The sequence below is a fragment of the Pteronotus mesoamericanus genome, unplaced genomic scaffold (assembly GCF_021234165.1).
Source record: "Pteronotus mesoamericanus isolate MK-2021 breed Mesoamerican mustached bat unplaced genomic scaffold, CSHL_Meso_final scaffold_476, whole genome shotgun sequence".
Lineage (NCBI taxonomy): Eukaryota > Metazoa > Chordata > Mammalia > Chiroptera > Mormoopidae > Pteronotus > Pteronotus mesoamericanus.
The window spans coordinates 41320-63752 of NW_026555318.1; the positions used below are offsets into that span (position 1 = coordinate 41320).

General features: G+C 39.3%; 2 protein-coding genes across 5 annotated transcripts in view; one reads left to right on the plus strand and one right to left on the minus strand.

Moving 5' to 3' along the window:
* Positions 1 to 14793, minus strand: part of NBR1 (NBR1 autophagy cargo receptor) — a 29751-nt gene extending 14958 nt beyond the window's left edge. For 3 of the 4 annotated variants that reach the window (XM_054593637.1, XM_054593635.1, XM_054593638.1), the window contains exons 1-6: positions 14067 to 14199; positions 13409 to 13568; positions 10321 to 10431; positions 7579 to 7641; positions 6869 to 6887; positions 6060 to 6082 (exon numbers count right to left, since the gene is read on the minus strand). In XM_054593637.1, coding sequence (XP_054449612.1) covers positions 6060 to 6082; positions 6869 to 6887; positions 7579 to 7641; positions 10321 to 10422 — 207 coding nt within the window. In that variant the 5' untranslated portion in view covers positions 10423 to 10431; positions 13409 to 13568; positions 14067 to 14199. Of the gene's footprint in view, positions 1 to 6059; positions 6083 to 6868; positions 6888 to 7578; positions 7642 to 10320; positions 10432 to 13408; positions 13569 to 14066; positions 14200 to 14436 lie in introns of those variants that run through there. The other variant, XM_054593636.1, reaches the window with a different exon arrangement.
* Positions 14303 to 22433, plus strand: part of BRCA1 (BRCA1 DNA repair associated) — a 53031-nt gene continuing 44900 nt past the window's right edge. The window contains 2 exon segments of the mRNA XM_054593639.1: positions 14303 to 14381; positions 16158 to 16256. Coding sequence (XP_054449614.1) covers positions 16177 to 16256 — 80 coding nt within the window. The 5' untranslated portion in view covers positions 14303 to 14381; positions 16158 to 16176.

Sequence of the window (22433 nt, forward strand, 5' to 3'; positions counted from 1 at the left end):
TCTCCTTTCCCAAAGGAAAATTCAAAGACACTTAAACAGGACCTCTGGTCAGGATGGTGGAGTAGGTAAATGGAATACTTACCTACTCCCACAACCACATCAAAATTACAACTAAACTACAGAACCACCATCATTTGGAACTGCCTGAAATCTGGGGAATTAAAAAAGCAGCCAGCCCTGACCAGCATGACTCAGCTGGTGGGTGTTGCCCTGCAAAGTGAAAGGTTACTGCTTTGATTCCCAGTCAGGGCACCTGCCTGGGGAGTGGGTTTGATCCCTAGTTGGGGTGCATACAAGAAACAACCAATCAATGTTTTTCTCTCACACTGGTATTTCTCACCCTCTGTTTCTCCTTTCCTTCCCCATTCTCTAAAAATAAATAAAAATCTTAAAAAAAAGAAAAAAAGGAAAGAAAAAGAAAAGGATGCCACAATGAGACTGAGAGGAGAGGTGAAGACATAAAACAGGCTGGTCTCCGACCCACGTGTGGGAGATAAAAATTGGGAATGGTATCTCAGCAGCAGAGGTCCCCACTGAGAAGGCAAAGGGTCCCAGGCCCACACCAGGCCCCCCAGCCCAGGGTTCCAGAACCAGGAAGAGAAGTCCCCATAAATTCTGGCTGTAAAAACCAGTGGAGATTGTGGCTAAATGACACATAGGGCTTCTGGAGTCCCAGGTAGTTCCTCTTAAAGGGCCAGCACATGGACTTACTTAACTCACTCCCTTTGAGCTCCAGCACTAGGGCAGCAGTTTGAAAGGCACCAGAGACATAAGAGGAGGAACTAAATAGTTTAGGGTGAGGGCAACAGCTGGTGGGGACAGGCAGGTTTCTCCCAGACAGCAGTGCTGGCAGGGGCCGTTATTCCTTTGATGAGCCCTCTCCCCAGAGAGCTGGCAGGCAGGTGTCATATCTCAGACTCCAACAATTTGGCTCACACTGTTTGCCCTGCCCCACCCAACTTTTGGGCCCATCTAGACATACGAATGGCATGTCTTGGCTCAAGCTTCAGGTCTTCCTAAAATCTCTTCAACAAGCTGCAGCTGGTGTCAGTGAGCCCCATACTTTTCACGAACCGACCCCAGGCTGGGCACTAACAGCAGCCGAACTCAGTTCACAGCTTGGATACCTTTAAGCCTGGCACAAGTAGCAGCCATCTGAAGATTGCTTTGTAGTTCACGCCGGGTGGCTCTGGGGGTGGCTGACCTTGGCCTGCACCTCCTGGGAGACCCCAGAGCCAGTGCACACAGTGGACAGCTTTAGAGCACACTGAAGCACCACCACCCACCTCCACAAGCGACAAACTCAAGGGGCGATCTCAGCAGACCCCAGAGTCCTGCTGAAGTCAGTCCTGCTCTATGGGGTGGGCTCCTGCATAACTGATCCTCCACTGCGTCACAGGTAGGTGGTTGCAGCCAATCTTTGCAGGTGATTGGCCTGGGGGTAAATCCCTCCCATTGACATGCTAACAGCAAGCAAGGCTCAACTACAAGAGGGGGGTACACACAGCCTTCACGGGGAGGGGAGAACATCTCTAGTACCCTGCTTGGGGAGGGAGGCTGTGCCGCTGGACCCTACAGAACACCTACTACCTTAGGCCACTCTACTAAGCCTGAGAGATGTAGCTGCTCTGCCTAATTCATAGAAACAAACACAAGGAAGCTGCCAAAATGAGGAGACAAACACATCCCAAATGAAAGAACAGAACAAAACTCTAGAAGAACATATTAACTGAAATGAAGAACACATTATAAGGGATCAAGAGTGGAGAAGATGAAGGTGAGGATCAAATCAGAGATTTCAGAAATAAGCGAGCAAAAACAAAAACACAAACACCCAATCAGAACAGCAAAAAGAAAAAAGAATCCAAAAAAAAAAAAAAAATCAGCACAGTGTAAGGAGCCTCTGGGACAAATTCAGGCATACCAACATTTGCATCATAGGGGTGTCAGAAGAAGCGAGAGTGCAAGAAAATGAAAATCTATTTGAAAAAATGACAGAAAACTTCCATAATCTGATGAAGGAAATAGGCATACAAGTCCAGGAAGCACAAAGAGTCCCAAATAAGAAGAACCCAAAGAGGCCCACACCAAGACACATAATTAAAATGCAAAAGCCTGGGCTGGTATGGCTCAGTGGATTGAGTGCCAGCTTGCGAACCAAAGGGTTGCAGGTTCAACTCCCAGTCAGGGCACATGCCTAGGTGGTGGGCCAGGTCCCCAGTAGGGGGTGTGTGAGAAGCAACCATACACTGGCCGTTTCTCTCCCTTCCTTCCCCTCTCTCTAAAAAATAAATAAATAGAGCTGGCTGGTGTGGCTCAGTTGATTAAGCGCCAGCTTGTGAACCAAGGGGTTGCTGGTTTGATTCCCAGTCAGGGCGTATGCCTGGGTTGTGGGCTAGGTCCCCAGTTGGGAGCGCGCAAGAGGAAACCACACATTGATGTTTCTCTCCCTTTCTTTCTCCGTCCCTTCTCGTCTAAATATAAATTTTTAAAAAGCTTTAAAAAAATAAAAATAAAATCTTAAAAAATAATAAAATGCAAAGGGTTAAAGACAAACAGAATATTAAAAGCAGCAAGAGCCCTTGCCCGTGTGGCTCAGTTGGTTAAACGATGTCCCATAAACCAAGGGGTTGTGGGTTTGTGGGTTCGTGGGTTCTTCTCCTGGTCAGGGCACATGCCCAGGTTGTAGGTTCAGTCCCTGGTTGGGGAACATACGAGAAGGCAACCAATTGATGTTTCTCTCTCACATTGCTATTCATCTCCTTCTCTTGCCCTCCCCATTCTCTAGATCAATAACCAAGTCCTCAGGTGAGGATTTAAAAATAAAAGGCACCAAGAGAAAAGCAGTTAATTACCTACAAGAGAGTTCCCATAAGACTGCCAGCTGGTTTCTCAACAGAAACCTTGCAGGTCAGAAGAGACTGGCAAGAAATATTCAAAGTGATGAAAAGCAAGGAACTCAACCAAGATTACCCTATCCAGCAAAGTTAAAATTTAGAATTGAAGAACAATGTGAGTTTTGAAAAATAATGAGTTAATATTTGAAGCCCTGCGTGGATGCAGAGAGATTCCAGACACATGAAACATTCCCAAAGATGGCCAAGACAAGAAAGAAAGAAAAACGAAGCAGCTTTTCTACTCTGCTACTCCAGCAGGAAGGAAGATCTTTTCCTGTGCAGCAACTACTTGACCAATGATACTGTTATAGCTCAGCCAATGAAAAGCCGTGGCACTTCCAACTCCCAGTTTCCTCCAATTAATTCTTTGTTTACAACAGCCCCCATTCAAAAGAACAGTCCTGCCCTGGCCAGTATCTTGTTGGTTGGAGTGTCTTCCCCATACACCAAGGTTGCTGGTTTGATCCCAGTTCCCCCATCAGAGAACAGACAAGTATCAACCAATGAATGCAAAAATAACTGGAACAAGAAATTGATGTTTCTCTTTCTCTTTTACTCTCCTTCTCCCTTTTCCCTTCCCTCACTCTCCCTCTCTATAATCTATTTAAAAAAAAACCCCTGAAAATAGTCCCTTCTTTTGTCCTCTGGATTTGGGTGGGGTTCACCATTAGACCCTTTGTCCAGAACTGCAATTCTTTGTTATTCCTGAATAAATTCATTTGCTTGACAAGGGGGAAAAAAAAAAGAATCGAAGGACAGATAAAGAGCTTCTCTGACAAGTAAAAGCTAGAGAGTTCATTGCCAAATCGGTATTATATGAAATGTTAGAGTCTTCTTTAAGAACAAGGAGATAAAATGGGCAAAAATATAAACAATAAAATGGCAATAAATACATTATCAATAATTTAATCTAAAAAACAAAATAAACAAACAGAACGTAGACAGAGAGAACATTTTGATGGTTGCCAGATGGCAGCGGGGTTTGGGAGATGGGTGGAAAAGGTAAAGGGATTAAGAAGTACAAATCCGTTGTACATGGGGATGTAAACAAGAGCATAAGGAACATAGTCAATAATGGTGTCAGATGGTGCCAGATTTATCAGGATGATCACTTAGTAAGTTATATAATGTCTAATCACTGGGGTATACACCTGAAACTAATAACGTATGTCAACTATAACTGAAAAATTTAAAGATTAACAAAAATGACACTCAAACAGAAGAGGTGTGGTAAAATATGCTGGGAAATGTTTAATTACATAAAGTGACATATACCATGTCAGCCTGCTGTTTCTTTGCCAAGAATGTTAACTAGGAATGGTTTTGTAATTAAGAACACAAAAGTAGGTTTTCGGTGCAGCACTTTATTAGGTGAGATGTTTTTATTAACTGGGTTACTACTTTTCTGCTTAATTGGTTTTTATGTAGGTCTTCCTTTGTGGATTTCAATCTCAGCTTTTCAAAAAAGTCAATACCAGAATACCAGAACCCAAGAAACTTCAAGTTATGTCCTATAGTTGAGAGTTTATTTTCCCACTAAGAATAGTATTTTGGAATCCATGTTTAAGTGGTCACTCCTTTTTGAAGGACGTCTTAAAAATCCTATTTTGAACACTGTACTTCAAGGAGTATTTGAGGTTCAATAAAGGTACTCCAGTGTCCAAAAAATTAGAAGTCCATGGGGGTTTTAGCTCCCCCAACTTGTCACCCAGTGACAAGAGCTATTCTTCAATATTTTACGTTAGTCTTCTTAAATTTCACTTTAAAACACCATTCCATGGCCAATAAAAATTAAATCAGGGGTAAGCAAACTTTTTAAAGGACTACATAATAAATATTTGAGGCATACAGGCCAGTTCCTATCACAACTCTGCTGTAAGTGCTGCCACAGACAATATAAAAGTAATGAACCTGGCTGTGTTCCAATAAAACTTTATTTATAAAAATATATGGCCAGCCCACTAAGTATAGTTTGTCAAACCCTATTTTAGACCATAATTCAAGAAACGTTTAGTAAAATGTGTGGAAAAGCTTGTAGAAAAAAAATTGCTCAAGGAAAAGTGTTCAAAAATAAACATGGGACCTTAAGTATTAAATAGTACTATTATATATAAAGTCTAGATTCCTGAAAAAAGACAGCCTTTTATAAACTCTAGACTCCTGGGGTCCAAGATTTCTGACTGGCAAGGTAAACTAACAGTGATTGTGGGAAAGGTATTAGTTTTGAAGATCTCAAGAAGACTTTTAAAATGAAAATACTGTAGCTTCTGATAATAGCAAAAAAGAAAACCAGGAAAAGTTGTGGAAAATTGATGGAGTATATAGGGGGAACAGCATGCTGGAATAGCTTAAAAGCAGAGGAAATAGGAAGACCACATGAAATTGGGGCATAGGGAAAATTATGAAGCATGAGAAATTATTAACAGAAATGGGTATCTTGACTATGAGAATCTAGGGAAGGGTCTGAATACCCGAAACCAAGAGATCAGCTGGTAAATAAGATTTCTGAGTGAAAATCGAGAGGACACTGGCTAAACTACTGAAACAAGAGGCACTCACAACAGCAATTTTGACCAGAGACCAAAAAGGGTAACTCCAACTCCCAATGAAAAATCTTGCCTTTCTCTCCCTAGACCAAAAGTGATTATGGAAAATAGCTTACTCTTGGACTAGAAGTTCATAAGGACATTCAAACTTTAAAGAAAAACCTTAAATACAAAGGCGGTAATGAAAGAACAGCTGGCACACCTTGAAGAAGTGACCTTGAGGAATGCTCTAATTCATCACTGACAAACAAGAGATTGTTTGTAACTGGATGCTTTATACCTTAAATTCTCCCACATTATACTGCAACATTCTATATGGGGATCAAAGTGAAGGAAGATTAAAAATGTCAACCAGAAAGCACCATTCCAGAGAGTTCATTGTATTTTTAAATGCTGCCACCGAGACCAGAAATGAGACAGAATAACTGAAAAAAGCCTTTGTGTTAGGAGCTGGCTTTTGCTGAGTTGTATGCTGTACTCACTACAGTTTCCCTAAAAATAGGTTTTTCTCTGTTTGTATTTATTAGTTTCTCCTCATGGCTAATGGAATTCAGGTTCAAGTTTTCGTCATAAATATTTTAAAAATTACTTGAAAATAAGATGCAAAAACCATTACCTTAAGTGCTTCTTCATACTCTCCTGAAAGGACAAAAAACACACACTGTGATATTTCTTCACCAGCCCAAAAGGTTCTATTAAGTATAGCCAATCCTTACTTTTAAGAATTCTTAGATTACATTCCTTACATATGAACAGCTACTATGTTTTTGCTGACAAATCCCCTTTCTTACCACCTTGCAACAGAAGCTCCCTGCAGGTTAGTTCTCCCGTTTAAATCCCTCTCTCTTTGCTACTGAAGGTTCCCAGTTATGAAACCTCTACCCAGCTCCCTCACACTAGGATTAGTAAAGCTCAGGACTCAGGGAAGTTCGTGAATAGTGTTAGTATTATTTCGGCTGGTTAAAATAAGCCTTTGGAGGCTAGCCTGGGAACCTAACCTTCAACTGTGACACTGTTCTTGTGGGAAAATGCAGTCTAACCTCTGAACAATCATCTTATAAATAAGCTCCTGGAATACCATTTGTTTATCAATTGACATTAACATATATACCAAGTCAGAGAAAAACGCAACACCAGGAGAACAAATTATATGTGTTGAACCCGGAGGCATATTTTCAGAAAATTAGCATCTTAAATATAAGAGAACCTCCCACGGAAGCTGTACTTAGGCTCCAATGAAAGGCACCTACCGATATACAAAAAATTGCTATAAAATAATAATCTGCTATGCAACTTAATGCCCATGGATGAGTGACTACAATGTCAACTTATTGTATACTCAATTCTACTCTAAAATGAATACTGCAAGATTGAGTGTATATGGAAATGCATACGCCCATGAACTGATGAAGGCTTCTAACTCACCTTGACTATTGATGGATACCTGCAAAAGAAAAAAAAGCAAAAGTGGATTATAAACCTCTCAGAGGAGGTTTCTAGGACCAGCCTCACAGGATACGTGCAAAATCTCAGGTCAGGGGTTTAGCTTTTCCAGTACCATGAACTACTTGTAACTACTAATTAAGAAACGTTACTGCTTAACTACTTTATCCTCTTTTTATTTCAGGTACACTAGGCAGCAGCATAATATAGTAATTAGGAGCCTGGGCTCTGGAACCTGAGGGTATGGAATGAACCCCTACTCTACTGTGCTTCCAAGCTTTTGTGCCTTTGGGCACTTACTTAACCTCTCTGAGCATCAGTTTCCTCATGGGTAAATAGCAATGACAATAAAGTACCTAAAACATAGTATTGGTTTTCGACTGACACAATGTAACCACTGGCCATTATCATTTTTATTATAAACTAAATGGCAACTTGTGTTATATTTAAACTTAAGGTCACTGTATAGTTTAAAAGCTGTGTCTCAAATTTTCTTCTTCCATGTTGCTTCCCCTTTTCTCAACTCCATCTCAAACATCACAAGTCAGTTTAGAACATTCAACTATCAAATACATTTAAACCACTAAACAAATGAGATAAACAGCATTCTGAACTTTCTGAGTCCCTAATCAGTCCTGAGAAATAAGATCCCTTTCTGGGTACCTGGCAATGGGTACCATAATATACTTTACCTCTTCATTTTCCTCATCCAGGTATTTTATCTGAATAGTGTTCAGATCAAATGAAACTTTTACCTGCAAATGAAATGTACACACTCTGTGATCAAGATATCAAAAAGCTGGTTTGTAACAGAAACCTGTATGTCATAAAAGACAGGACAGGCATAAAAAGTAAACATTTCATACGGTTAAAAACAACACCATAAACAAAGTCAAAAGACAAACAACGGACTGGGAAAAATATTTGCAACTCAACAGACAAAAGGTTAATATATGCAATACAAAAAGCATCAGCAAAACTGCTAATTGTAAGATTAACAACCCAGGCAGAGTGGGCAAAAATGCATAGAAATTTCATAGAAAAAGAAATCAGATATGCCTAACATACATGAAAAGGTGTTAAACTGTAACAGTAGTCAAAACAAATGCAAATTAAGGCAATGAAATGTCATCTCAACAGAATGACCAAAAAAAAAACCAAACAAAAAAAGCCATAACATTCAATGTTGTCAAAAATTTAGGTTAGTATAATATATTTCTGTGACATGCCAAAACTGTTTTGCAGAGTATCTGGCAATATTCATTAGGTATTAAAATCACATGTCTTGTGACTCATTAATCCCACTTTGGGAAACTTCATCCTACAGAACAGTGCATAAATTATACACAAAGAACTATCCCTTGTAGTTTATTTTATAGTGGTTAAAACGAAACAAAACAAAAAACCATTGCCCTGGCTGGTGTGGCTCAGTGGATTGAGCACCTGCCCGTAAACCAAAGGGTTGCTGGTTCAATTCTCATGCCTGGGGCACATGCCTGGGTTGTGGGCCAGGTCCCCAGTAGGGGGTGCTCGAGAGGCAACCACACATTGACGTTTCCCTCTTTCTCCCTCCCTTCTCCTTTCTTAAAAATAAATTTTTTTTAAAAACCCCAAAATCTTTTGACCTTGAGGGCATTATGCTAAGTGAAGTAAGTCAGAGAGAGAAAGACAATGTATGATTTCATTTACATGTGGAACATTAAAAATAAATGAAACAAAGGAAGTCAGACACACAGAAAATACATTGTGATTGCTAGAGGTGGCGGGGGAGGGGGGCGGGGAAGGTGGTCAAAAAATAGAAACTTCCAGTTGAAAAAACTGTAACTATGTGTGGTGATGGATGTTAACTAGATTTACTGCGGTATGTATATAGAATCATTATGTTATACACCTGAAACTAATATGTCAATTAAAAAAAACTATAAATAATCTTTCAATAAGGGATGGTTAAATTATAATAGAATACCAATTATACTGTGGACAATCTATGCTTTTAAAAGAAAATGAGCTTGGATTCTTATCTATTCATTGAAAAGTATGTTCATAATATATTGTTGGGTAAAAAAAGCAAGCTGCATACTATAATGTTTATAATATGATCCTAATATGATATTTGTATGAACATTGGAAATGTGGTTAAGTACATATAAAGATGTTAACATTGATTACCCCAAAGAGCTGGGAACAGTGGATGCAGGAAGGAGCAATGGAGGGATTTTAACTTTTTTAGATTGTTTCACTTATATTTATAACATGGGCACATATTACACTTTTATAATTTAACAATTTACAATAAAGAAAAAAGGCAAGCTTTCAGCTAATTTAACTACTAGGAAAAAAAGTAACTGATTTTCAGATCATTTAACAAACAAGGTCCAACTTTCTAGATAACCATCTGTCTAGGACAGTTAAAGAAGTTATTTGGTGCAGGACAGAGGACTAGATTAGACCACAATTTATGGTCTCTTCATGATTTCTTTCTTTTTTTTTAGTTGCTGTAAAACATAACCAGTTAAAAGGTTTTTAAAACAAGGTAAAAGCAGGTTTTACTAAAGGATTTTGTTAGATAAACAGTTATACAGAAAGTAAAACATTCACTACTGCAAATCAAACAAGAGTACAAAGGGTAAACCAAGAAGCAAAGCATTAACCAAAAAAACCCAAAAACACAAAACCAAAAAAAAAAACAAACCCCAAACAAACAAACAAAAAAGAGCTTCTGTCTAAGCACCAGTAGGAGTTTTTTCTGCTCAACTTTGAAATAACCTGTGACCTAGCAATAAAAGCAAGCAATCAGTGCCTGCAAAACATAAGTTTTATCTTAAATGGTTCACAAACCACATTAACATGTTTGCTCTCAGGCAAGAGAACATTCCTCTGGGGTCTGGTTAGGGTGGGGCCCATACCAATTCATTCCTCAGACTGCTTCTAAAATTAATAGGTTTTGTATGTTTTATCTCACTTAAGAAATAGCTTTACCATTCCTTTCTAAATTCTTCAAAAGAAATGTATTTATTTGTTCCCTTTACTGGGGGACACATCTCCTATGTGAATACTGAACCCTTGTTAAAAATAATTTTCCAAAAGGCTCAGAAATGATCATTATAACAGACTTTGCAGCTATGAAACAACACTGCTAAAAATAGTTACCTTTAGGGGGGAACAAAATCTATGCTTAAAGGATGGAGAAACAAAGCAAAGTTAACACAGCCCTGACTGGTGTAGCTCACTGAGCTGGACACTGTCCCCAAAACTGAAAGGTCGCCAGTTCGAGTACCATCGGGGCACACAGACCTGGGTTGTAGGTGTGCAACAGTCAACTGATCCCCGTTTTTCCTCTCATACATTGGTGTTTCTCTCCCTCTCTTTTTCCCCTCCCTTCTCCTCTGTCTAAAAATAAATAAAACCTTAAAAAAAGAAAAGTTAACACTTACCATAGCTTCGACATCAGCCCAAGTTGTATTTTCTGGATCAGAAACCAAAAAACTTTGAGTTTCATTTTTAAAAGTCACATTTAGAGTAACCTGTGGGTCCATGCTGTGGGGCTAGAGTTGAGAGGAAGAGCAAGAGAGAAACACATTAGAAAGAGTGTAATCTGCATAAATACATATTTGACAAATTCTTATGAGGATTTAATATAGGCTAGACTAAGCTAGGAGGACATAGCAGTGAATAAGAAGACAATGTCTGCTCTCCTGCCACTTACAATCTAGTCGCAGGTTTAAAACAAATCTCAAGTGTAAATGTTTGCTAAGAGAATGTAAGTTTTGGCCATACCCACAGAAATCATCTAATACTTGTAAAATCCTTTAGAACTTTCTGAAACTTTATAATAATTAGTTAACTAAACAGATATCTACCATCTTCTAATAGCAGGATATCAAGATAAAAAAGTTGGATTACGTCTCTATCATTAGGGAATTTATGTAATAACTTGAAAATAACATTCTACAATTCTTGGAAAAGCAGTCTTTTCTTAAATTTAGCAACCCAGGTTCTCTTTTAGATCGATTTTAACAACTTAAGAGGCCAAAACATTAGCCAAGAAACTACACCAGGGTAGCGTTTAACCCTCTTCATCCAAGTAGATGTTTTTTGTAATCTTTTTTTTTTTTTATGAAGAATTTCAAACATACATAAAAGTGGGGGTGTAATGAACACCTAACTACATTAATCTAAGGTTACCACTCCTGCACTTACCCCCAATCCCCCTAATGTGGATTGATTGCAGTCAACAAATGCTTTAACAAAATCACAGCAATCTAACATAAAAATTAAAAACATTTATTGACTTTAGAGAAAAAATTGATTTGTTGTTCCACTTACTCATGCATTCACTGTTGACTCTTGTATGTGCCCTGACCAGGGCACCCCCGGACAGGGTGCAATCTAATTTTCTAAAAAGTTATTATGGGAATGCTTAACCCTATAAAAAAGAAGAGATTACCAGTAATATATAATCAGCCCTGGCTAGGTAGCTCAGCTGGTTGGAGCATCATCCCATACAACAGAAGGTTGTGGGTTCGATCCCCAACTGGGGATCATATAGGAGGCAAAAAATCAATGTTTATCCCTTACATCAATGTTTTTCTCTCTCTCTACATATATATGTGTGTGTATATATATGTATAATGAAATATATGTCATGAACCCCTATGGGCACAACAGTTATCTTCCATAATTAACTTCAACTGAGGACTAATTGTTTCACAGCAATACTCTTTTCCTACTGGATTATTTTGACAGACGCGCATCATTTCACCCATAAAATAATTAAGCATGTACTTCTAAAAGATAAGAATATTTTTTAAAAAGATTTTATTTATTTATTTTTAGGGAAAAGGGAAGGGAGGGAGAAAGAAAGTCAGAGAATCATCAATGTGTGGTTGTCTCTTGCACACCCCCAACTGGGGACCTGGTCTGCTATGCAGCCATGTGCCCTGACTGGGAATTGAACAGGTAACCCTTTGGTTTGCAAGGCCAGCGCTCAATCCACTGAGCCACACCACCCAAGGCTAAAAGATAAGAATTTTTAAACACATAACCACAATACCATTATCATGTCTAAGAAGTTAACAATTCCTTAAGGGAATGTTTATTCTGGTGGGTTATTTTTAATAATTAAAAAAAATTTATTGATTGATTTTAGAGAGAGAAAAGGGGAAGAGAGAGAAATATTGATTTACTTTTCTACTTATACATTCATTGGTTGATTCTTCTACGTACCTGATCAGGGATCAAACCTGCAAACTTGGCATACTGGGATAACGTGCTTTAACTAACTAAGCTACCGAACCAGGGCCTGTTTTTACTTAAGGATTTTGTTTACTTATAGTTGTTAGGTTGACTTGTTTTTGACTGCATGAAAAAAGTTTGTTTAAAGCTAAACATAAGCTGTAATGAAAAATGCCAGCTTTTGAACACATTCACTGCTGTACCTTTATTAAACATCTATAAAAAGCCAGATTTTGATTCAGGAATAGGAGACAGATGAGTAAGATTAAGTCCGAGAAGTTTATTTACAGTGTAATGAGGGAGGGGGCAAAAGGGTTGAAAAGAATTGCGTTCCAGACACATTACTCCAGCACATGATTAGCCATATAACTGCGAGGAAATCATTTAAACTCTGAGCTTCAATTCCTTAATCTGTAAAATAGGTTTAATATCTGTGTTTTGACAACCTCACAATGTTATCATAAGGATCAAATAGAAGCGTGGGTGCAAGTTGTTTGAAAATGTTACTCAAATGTAAAAATTACAACAAACAGTCTTTAGAACCTAAAGTAGTTCAGTTTTCCATAGCATAATGCATTGTCCTGTGAAACAATACAAGGTCATTAAAAAAGACCTTGAAGGTCTGAGGATCAAAAATTTTTTTTTACTACAAAAATAATTATCCTCCAATTTTTTGTCATTCTTTGTCTCCACCTAGAGTCAAATTCAACACCAAAGTAAAGTATTAATATTAATACCAGTTTCTAGAAATCCTGCCGACATTTAGCGATATGGAATGCAGTTTTGGAGGTCCTTGAAACTTGGAAAGAATTCCCTGTCAACCCCCCAGAATCTTCGGCAAAAAATTCAGGGAAATGAAGAGACTGATTCAGTCTGCCAAAAGCGGGGACTCTTGAAACGGTCTCACTTTTCAACTTCCGAGGGACACACTTCCACACTTTTCCGAATCCAGAGAAAACTAATCTTCCTCCCCTTTCCTCAAATTGCACAATTGGAAATTAGTTTAGATACTTTGGAGCTCATCCAGTTAGTCGGCTGATGAGAAAACAGGAAGTGGGGGAGGCTAGTTTAGCTGGATCACATCCAGGTCTTCACAAAGAACTGCCACTTGGCTTATACGTGAAAATTCTTATAGCAAGAGCACATATCTTGGTCTTGCGGAGCACCAAAGCTATAGTTAGGCCCATCTGCCCTTGTAGGTTTAAAGACAACAAAATCATGAAGCTGGCGACTAGGCCTTCGGCTTTTATTAAATAGCGTTATTGTAACTTCATGCTACTGACTCACCTTCGCTTGGCACAAGTCAGCTTTTCCTCTACGTCAGTTTTTTTTCAGGATACCAAAAACCTCTTTAATGCAGCAGGCCTGGGAACCTGAGCTTTGATTACTGTCTCCACCAGAGGCTTGCAGAAGATATCCGGGACGTTAAAATGTGTGACCTGGAAAGCTGGGTGTTTGACAAAATAGAAAAACGGTACCTTTTTAATACCAGAGGTCCCTGACCAAGAAGCCTATTTCATGAGGTTCTTAAAAAGAAAAGGGGGATGCTGTGAGGAGCCTGTGTGGTCATTTTTTTCCCTCCTTGCAGACTTCATCTTAGTCTTCCAGTTATTGTTTCCTAGCATTCCATGTCCCAAAGAGTGTCACCACCCTCTAAGGACTCTCTCGTTTTCTTTGCCTAGGCCCTCTTCGTGCCGGTGAATCTCTGCCTTCCATTAGCAAAAGCCTGCCGTTCTGAGCCGTGAACCCTCCATCCCACCGGTGGTATCCGCCCCCTCAGCCCCTCAAAACAAGTACGGCTCTCCCATCCGGTCACTGAAAAGAACGGCTGCCCGCAGACACGGGAAAAAGTCGCCCCTCTTCTATCAAGGACTCCTTTCAACTTCCCCAAACCCTCTCAGTGCGACCTGACCCCACCCCTAGGTAATCGCAGAGGCTTCCTTACCAGCTTTCCGCCCCCGGGGGGCGCCGCCTGAGCCAGTGCAGGGACCGTTCGCTGCCAGCTCTACTGCTACCCCTGCGGGGTAAATCTAACATGGCGGATAGAGACCGGGCCTAGTCCCCAGTTTCTTAGTTTCCGACAAGGTGATTGGCTTTTACTACTTGTCCCTCAAAATTACCACCCTATTGATTGGTTAAGGATGCTCCTGCGGGGGCGGGACAAGAGCAGCCAGAACTGCAAAACAATAACAAATACTGGGGCCGAGGGGCGGAACTACGAGTGCGCAGCCTTGGGCTGGAACCTGCGTCCCCTTCCCAGGTAAGTTCGACACCCACTGCGTTCCCTTAGGTCAGTGACCTTAAAGAATACTTACCCGAGACTCGCGAGGGTGGATGGGAATTGTAGTCTCCCTAGGACTTGTAAATTCTTTAGCTTATTCTCCGCCCTCAACGTACGAAAACATTAACATTCCAACTCATATCTGGTGACGTGCATCAGCGTGTGGAACTCTTCAATCTATCATCTGGGCTGCCCTGAGAATCTTGCCCGCTTCCAGTGGCGGAAGCTCCCCTCCATAAGACTACACTTTCCAAGGAACACTCTGGCGAAGGTCTTTTGATCCGCAATGCATGCTGGAAATCGTAGTTTTTTTGCCTACACTCCTTTTATTTACCTAAACTGGAGATTTCCATTACGGCGGAGGGGGTGAGGGAACGAGAACTCTTCTTGTGAGAGTGTAGGCACCGCCTTGCGCTCAGTTCGGGCCTCAGCGATTCCGACCTTAATTCAGCAATCACTGTGACGTAATAAACGGCCAATGCAAGCGCAGAGGTGAGAGGGCGGGCGCCTAATAGAAAACTCCGGGAGAATTCCTTCTCTTCCGTCTCTTACTAATTACGTCACACAGGGACAGAAGGGATGACCAATTGGGAGCCCCAACGGACTTTGCTCTTTCTGCCCCGCCCTTCTGTAACGTGTTTCCATCTCGCTTTCTGAGAGGCTCTCGTTCAGCCGCATCGACAGGTTTCTGTGGCAACGGAAAAGCGCGGGAATTTCAGATAAATTAAAACTGCGACTGCGCAGCGTAAACTCACTCAGTTTTCTGGATTGAGGGGGTACGGGACATTTTTCAGATAACTGGGTCCCTGGGCCCGGAAAGCCAGACGCTTTTCTCTGAGTAGAGGTGAGAGAGTCTTGGAGGAGGGCCCAAGGGATGCTCTGGGGGACAGGGAAGAACAGGTGTGGAGAGAGGGGACTTCTGAAGGATTGCAAGATGGGTGTTATGTCTGGCGGGCGGGGGAGGGCGGAGGGTGGAACCTGAGAAGCCCAAGATATTGAATATGAGATAATCGTGGGGAGGGGTGCACTCTGGGGTCGCGGGGGGGGGAGGCACCAAGGATAAGGCGGGGGGCGGGGTGTGTGGGAAGGGGAATCCTGATGATAGGAGCTGGAGGACACCATAGTGTGAAGAGACGGGTTGATATATGTCAGAAGGCGACCCTGAGGAAGAATAGGGGCAGGCATGTGTCTGGGAAGAGGAGGAGGCAGGATTCTGTGGGAGGGAGAGCCCTTAAGAACTGAATTCATAATGCGCTTCCTGGAAGAGCCAAGAGAAAAATAGTGTTGCATCACTAGTCACAGATGCTGCCCGCAGGGATGTGCCTGAGGCTTCTGAGTTGAGTGTAGGCCACTGGGGAAGGACAAGGGTGGGGTCCAGCACTTGGTTGGTGCTGGTTTTATTTTATTTTTTCCATTTTGGTTTTTTTGCAAGAAAATGAAAACAGCAAGGATGATGGGAGAAACCTGAGGCTACCACCTCTCACCCAGTCACCTATTGTGGCTTTCCCTTGCTTGGACAAAGGAAGAGACCAAAAAGGAAGTGAAAAAACAGAATTTAAAGTGGTCATAGTTACAATGAAAAACATAGAATTAAAAAAAAATAGAGCTTTTGTTATTAGTTCTATGGTTGATGTAATTTTAAAGCACTCCAATCTTAAATTTCTCTTGTTTAAAAAATGACAATGAAACTGAGCTATTGTTTTTTAAGACTTTTAAAGTGATTTACTTGTAAATGCATCTGTTTATACGTTACAGTTCATTGTAAAAGGAAGAGATGAATTTACGTGTGGATCGCGTTGAAGAAGTGCAAAATGTCCTTAATGCTATGCAGAAAATCTTAGAGTGTCCAATCTGGTAAGTCAACAGATTTTATTAATTCAAGATTCTTTCTTGTATGACTATCTCCTAGGCAAATGAACAGAATTGACCTTACATAGTAAGAAGAAAAAATTATGATGTCTGTTAAGATTAGGCTATTAAAGCTGCTTTTCTTAACTGAAGAGCTTCAAGAATATAGAAAGTAACTCCTTTTCCTCCACTTTTCCTCCCCTCCCTCTGTACCACCTCAACACACACAACCTCATGGCTTTCCTAGCCCACACAACTGTCTTGACTTGTTCTACATTTGGGCAGGGATCTGGTTTAGATTGAGTGACACTTGGGCTGTCTATCCATCTTTAAAGCCGGATTGATCACTTGGAATGGACATACTTAATAATGGCAAAATAAAATTAGGAATGATTGGTGTCTGTGAATGAGTAGGTGTTAGGGAGGACCTTTGGCTGAAACTAACCCTGTATACTTAAATAAGAGTACTGCGTCCTCAAAGCCACAAGTCTCTCTGACTGAGCCTTTGTCTTCATCTGTAAAATAAAGAGGGAACTAGAATAGTCACAATTTTTAAAATTGAAGTATAATATGTTAAATGCAAGTGTGTAAGTCAATGAGCTTTGACAAGTATTATATAATTATATAATTCCATAATACAAGTATGTACCATTATGTATTTATATGTTGCTATATATAATTATATATTTATATATGTGTTTATAATTTATAATTATGTAATTAATATTATATAATTAAGTATTCATAATTATATAAATGTTTTATATATGTGAGTAAAATTGGTGTAACCCAGTCAAGATATAGAACATTTTCATCACCCTGAGATTTCTTGTGTGTATTCAGGAACTTTTAACTTGGCCACTCTCCATGACCCTTGGAGGCCTATGAATGAAACTGTAATTTAATATAATTAGTTTCTTATACAATTCTATATTTTTTATTTTATGCATTTAAAAGCATGACTTTCAGCCCTGGCTGGTGTGGCTCAGTGGGCTGAACGCTGGCTTGCGAAGGGAAAGGTTGCTGGTTGATTCCTAGTTAGGACACATGCCCTGGTGGAGCCAGGTCCCCTGTTAGGGGTGTGCTAGAGGCAACCAATCAATGTTTCTCCCCCACATCCATGTTCCTTTCTCTCTTTCTCCCTTCCTTCCCCTCTCTCTGAAAATAAATAAATGACATCTTTTAAAAATAAATAAAATAGCCTTAGCTGGTGTGGCTCAGTGGTTTGATCGCTGGCCTTTGAACCGAAGGGTCTCCGGTTCAATTCCCAGTGTTGGGCACATGCCTGGGTTGCAGGCCAGGTCCCCAGCAGGGTGTGCAAAATGCAACCACACATTGATGTTTCTCTCCCTCTCTTTCTTCCCTTCTCTAAAAATAAATAAATAAAATCTTTTAAAAAATAAATAAATAAAAACATTACTTCGAGAAGGGGGTTCATGAGCTTCACCAGCTGCCAAAAAGGGTCCATACACAACAAAGTTTAAGAACTTTATCATTGATGATCTCCATGGTATCTCTCAAACCTACAAAATAAATTAAAAACCACACCTCATTCTGTTGGTGAAAATTCAGTGAGACAATTTAGAAAAACTATTGTCTACCTTTTTCCCTTTTAATCTCTTTAGTCTGGTCATTTTGGCCTCTTGACTGTTCTTCAGACTTGAGACATACTCTCCTGCCTCTGAGCTTTTATGCTTGGTGTTTCCTCTGGAATGTTCTTCCTATGATAATTTCATGGCTTGCAAATCTTGATTGGAATAGTACCTTTTCAAAGAGGAATTTTCAGACATTTCTATATGAAATTGTAATACCCCCACCCACCACCAGCACATTCCTTATACCATTTCCTGTTTCATTTTTCTCTATAACGCTTATTAGTATCTGACATTATATAATATTTATTTAACTTTTTTCTCTATCTCCACGGAATATGAACTCCATGAGGGCAGAGGTTTTTATTTGTTTACTTCCGTATTCTCAGGAGTTAGAACAGTGCCTGGGATATATAGTAGCCACTTGGTAAACAATTGTTGAAGATATTAAATAATAAACTAAACTGGTTCTTTGATAGTTTAGTGGTTTTTAACGTAGTGATAGTGGTGGGTAACATTCAAAAAATAAATTGGGAAGCTGCACCTATTGCTCCTTATCTTGAACAAAGGAAAGTAAATTTAAGTAAATTTTCCTTTTTGCCTTGTGAAAGTTCTTTATCATAATTGGAATCAAGTAAATAGGATGAAAGAAAATACTCCCTGGCTTATGTGGCTCAGTGGTTTGAGCACGAGCTTGCGAACAAGCTGGAAGGTCACTGGTTTGATCCCTAGTCAGGGCACGTGCCTGGGTTACAGGGCCAGGTCCCTTGCTGGGGCAACCTATGTTTCTTTTCCTCTCTTCCTCCCTTCTCCACTCACTAAAAATAAATAAATAAAATATTTTTTTAAAGAGAGAAAATGCAAGTTGTGTTTTTAGAGAGGTACAAGATTTATAAGAAACCATCTTCTCCCTTGCCCCTCAACATTTCAGCCAAACAAAAACAAGAGCTAAATGAGATTTATAGGCTCATTTATGAAACATCAGAGCCAGAGAAGCAGAAAATGGCAATTGGGGGAAAATTGCTTTTAAAAAGTCATAAAACTCGTAATTACAAAGAGTGATCAAAAAGTCCTCAATAGTGTCGCATTTGGTCCATTTACTTTACATTTCCATGGAAAATTAAACCATCAATTAAAAAACTCAGATACATAAAAATTAAAGATGCAAGATGGAAAGTTAATGCTAAATTTTTATGTCAGTCAAATGTTGTATATTTTACAGCTTATATTTTAAAATCTGTTTTCCATTAGAAATACACTTAGATTTTTAAACTATTAATAAAACTGAATTCTAGTCATTGTTAAACTCATTTAAATTCTAGTATGGGAATCATAATTACTGCACTTTTTTTATTCTTTCTTTTTTTAGCAGAGCCAAGAACACTACACTTTGCTGTTATGTCTAAATAAATAATTACTGGAAACACTGATACTTATGGTAGCTGTAGAGTAGGTTTCCAACTTTTTTGAAGTCTCTAGACTTAAAATGCCTTCATTTGGTCCCTAAGTCACTATTGGCATTTTATTTCTGATAATTGGTAGTTCTTTCTAACTTTTTACATGTGATTATATAAAATTTTTGACTTTCAAAACAGTATTCTAAAATGTGTATCCTGGGGGGGTGCTTGTTAGTTTTGGAACCTAACTTAGGTGCTTTTTTCAATTATGTATCCATTTTAGAAGCTCAAAGTGTAGACATGAAGGAAGCCTAAAGTACTGATTGGTTTAAAAAGTGTTTAAAATATTTGAGTCATTTTTATAGTAAACATTTACTTTCATCAGGACCTATTAGAGGAACATTTCATTTTTGTCTTTTCATTCCCATTCTCCAAACTTTTTCTCTAACAGTTTCTACCTTTTTACATAGTGGAGTTTTCATCTGTTCAAAGTTTGTTTAGAGTATGTTTGTATAGTTTGGCTTGTAATTATCATACTGAAATATAATTATTTTCAGAATTGAGTCAGTGGTGAGAATGAAAGCCATGTGGTTGGTATAGCTAAATCCACTTTCTCTTTTACTGCAAATGTCTTTGATATCTTGTTTATCTGAGGAATAGCGTAACAAATCAAGAGTTCTCTTTGTCAGGTTGTTGTGTTGTTTTTTTTTTAAATCTCATTCAGTCCCAATAATAATATTAACATTAGTATAAGTCATCTCAGGTCGTGAACATTTTCCCAAGAGGCGTTTAATTTTATTCTCACCGTAGCCTGAAGAGACTGGTAGAGTGGGTGAGTTTCCTACAGGAAGCTGAGGTTCAGTCAGGCAGAGTGCTTGGCCTAAGGTTACTCTGCTAATAGAAAGGAGATCTGGTAGAAGAAACCCAGCCTTCTGACTTACTGTGATATTTTTCTTTTCCTTTCCCTGTGCTGCGTCAGAAACCCCATGATTACAAGAGTTGTGTTACCAAACCCTTCACAACGAGGCCATTGTCCCCAGCTATTTTTTTAAATCTTTTATTTTCATGGGCTTTGGGGTCAAGCTAACTTGGGTACAAATGACAGCTTTGACATTTTCTGCTTCATTTTCCAAAACTTCTATTCATTTTTTCATTTTTACTAAATTTTAATTTCCAGGACCATTCTCTGAATGCTATTTTCTTTTTTTTCCCAGTAGGGTCCTGTTCTTGTTTCATAGTTACTGATTACCTTCTCTCTGCATTATCCCTGTTTTCTCTGTTTCTTTTTTCTGTTTGTTCATCCCTGATCTGTTAACCTCTGTTGGCTAAATTGGACCTTGGTCCTTGAGATGGGTGAAGAAAAATTTCAGAGCCAGGCACTCAAATTATAAGAGAAAGTTTATTTAGAAAGTTAGAGGTAGTAGAGGTGAGCTAGCTGGGCTGTTAGGCTCAGGAAACAAGGTACAGAAGCAAAAGGAGGGCCCTTGGTGCTTAGGAGAGGGAAAGGCAAAGGTAGAGGGCCTGGGGTGGGGAGAAGAGGGGGACAGGGAAGATGCAGGCACGCTCCTAGCCGGAGAGCGCCCGCCCCCCAGCTTTTCTTGTGACCCTTTTCTAAGAAGTTAAACATTTTAATGAAAAGAACCACATTGCTGTCATACATAGGTTACCTATTGTTCGATGTCCTGCCTGAAATGAACTTTACAAAAAATCAGTTTCTAAAGCTTTCAGAATGAAGGCTAAAAACTTAAAACTACCTGCTCAGGCTCTCAGCTCCCTCTTTGACCTCTTCTAGTACTTACTTCTTCCCCTTGATCATTCTATCCTAGCACATTACTTATTCGCTGTCTTTCAATACACCAGTCATGGTCCTGCTTGAGTCTCTCCTCTCGGCTCCCTCTGCTGGAATGTTCTTTACTCAGTTGTTGCACAGCTTGTTTACTCACAATGTTCTGTCCACCAGTGTCACCTTCTACGAGGCCTTTCCTGACCTGTGTATATTCCCTCAAACACACTGCACTCCCTGTCCCATTCACTTTTATTTTTCTTTTTAGCACTGTTTCCATACCTTCTTGTTTATTTCTCAGTCAACTCTCTACCACAACTAGAATGGAAGTTCTATTAAGGGCAGGCGTTGTTTTGTTCACTGCTGTGTTTCCATCTCCAAGGACAGTGCTTGCATGTACTAGGTGCTCAGTAAACACTTTTTATATTAATAAATGAACTAATCTCAGGAAGACTGAGAGTTTGTGGATAGATGGGTAGGAATGGGAATTTGGGTGATGTATTTTCTTGAAATTTTGGTATTTTTCTAAGTTTATTTTTTAATTAGTATTTTAAATTCTTTTTTATTTTGATTTTAGAGAGAGAGAAGAAATGAGGGAGAGAGCGAGAAACATCGATTTGTTGTTCCATTTATTTATTTATTCATTCACGATTCTTGGATGTGCCGTGACTGAGGATCAAATCCATAACCTTGGTGTATTGAGCAATACCCTAACCAACTGAGCTACCCAGCCAGGGCTCAGTTAGTATTTATTACTTTGTTTTTACAAAATAGTCATAAACTAAACATTATGTACCTCCTGAAGTGATGTAATGAAGTACACAGTACCCAAAACTGTTCTTGCCAAAAAATTGAACCTGAATTGGATCGAGCCTGTAGGTCTAAGTTTACAGGATATGAAAGTTAGAGGAACATGTTAAACTACATACCATAAGGTTACAATCAGCAAAATCCAGAATGTGGGGAATTCTACAGGTCAATTAATTATTAAATTTTTTATGAGACAGCAAGGAAAATTAAAACATATAAGGTGAAATTAAGGAAGTTTTTTTTAGAAGTAGTAATGTTTCATGGTTATTCTAAAAAAGTCTCTTTTAAAGATATGTTCCTAAATGTTTGTAGATTAAATGATATGATGGCTAGGATTTATTTTAAAATAACCTGGGCCTTGTGCGGGTGTCAGCCATGGATAAAATAACATTGGCTGTGAGTTGATAACTGTTGAAACTGGGATGGTACATGGAGTTCATATTACAGTTTTATTTGTGTAAATGCTTGAAATTTTCCATATGAAGAAATTTAAAAGGCAATCACATGCAAAAAAACAAGTGCTGTGAGGGCATCCAAAAGAAATGCAAGAAGTTTTTGTCTTTGTGGAGCCGAAAGTGTAAAGATACAGGATATGCACCCA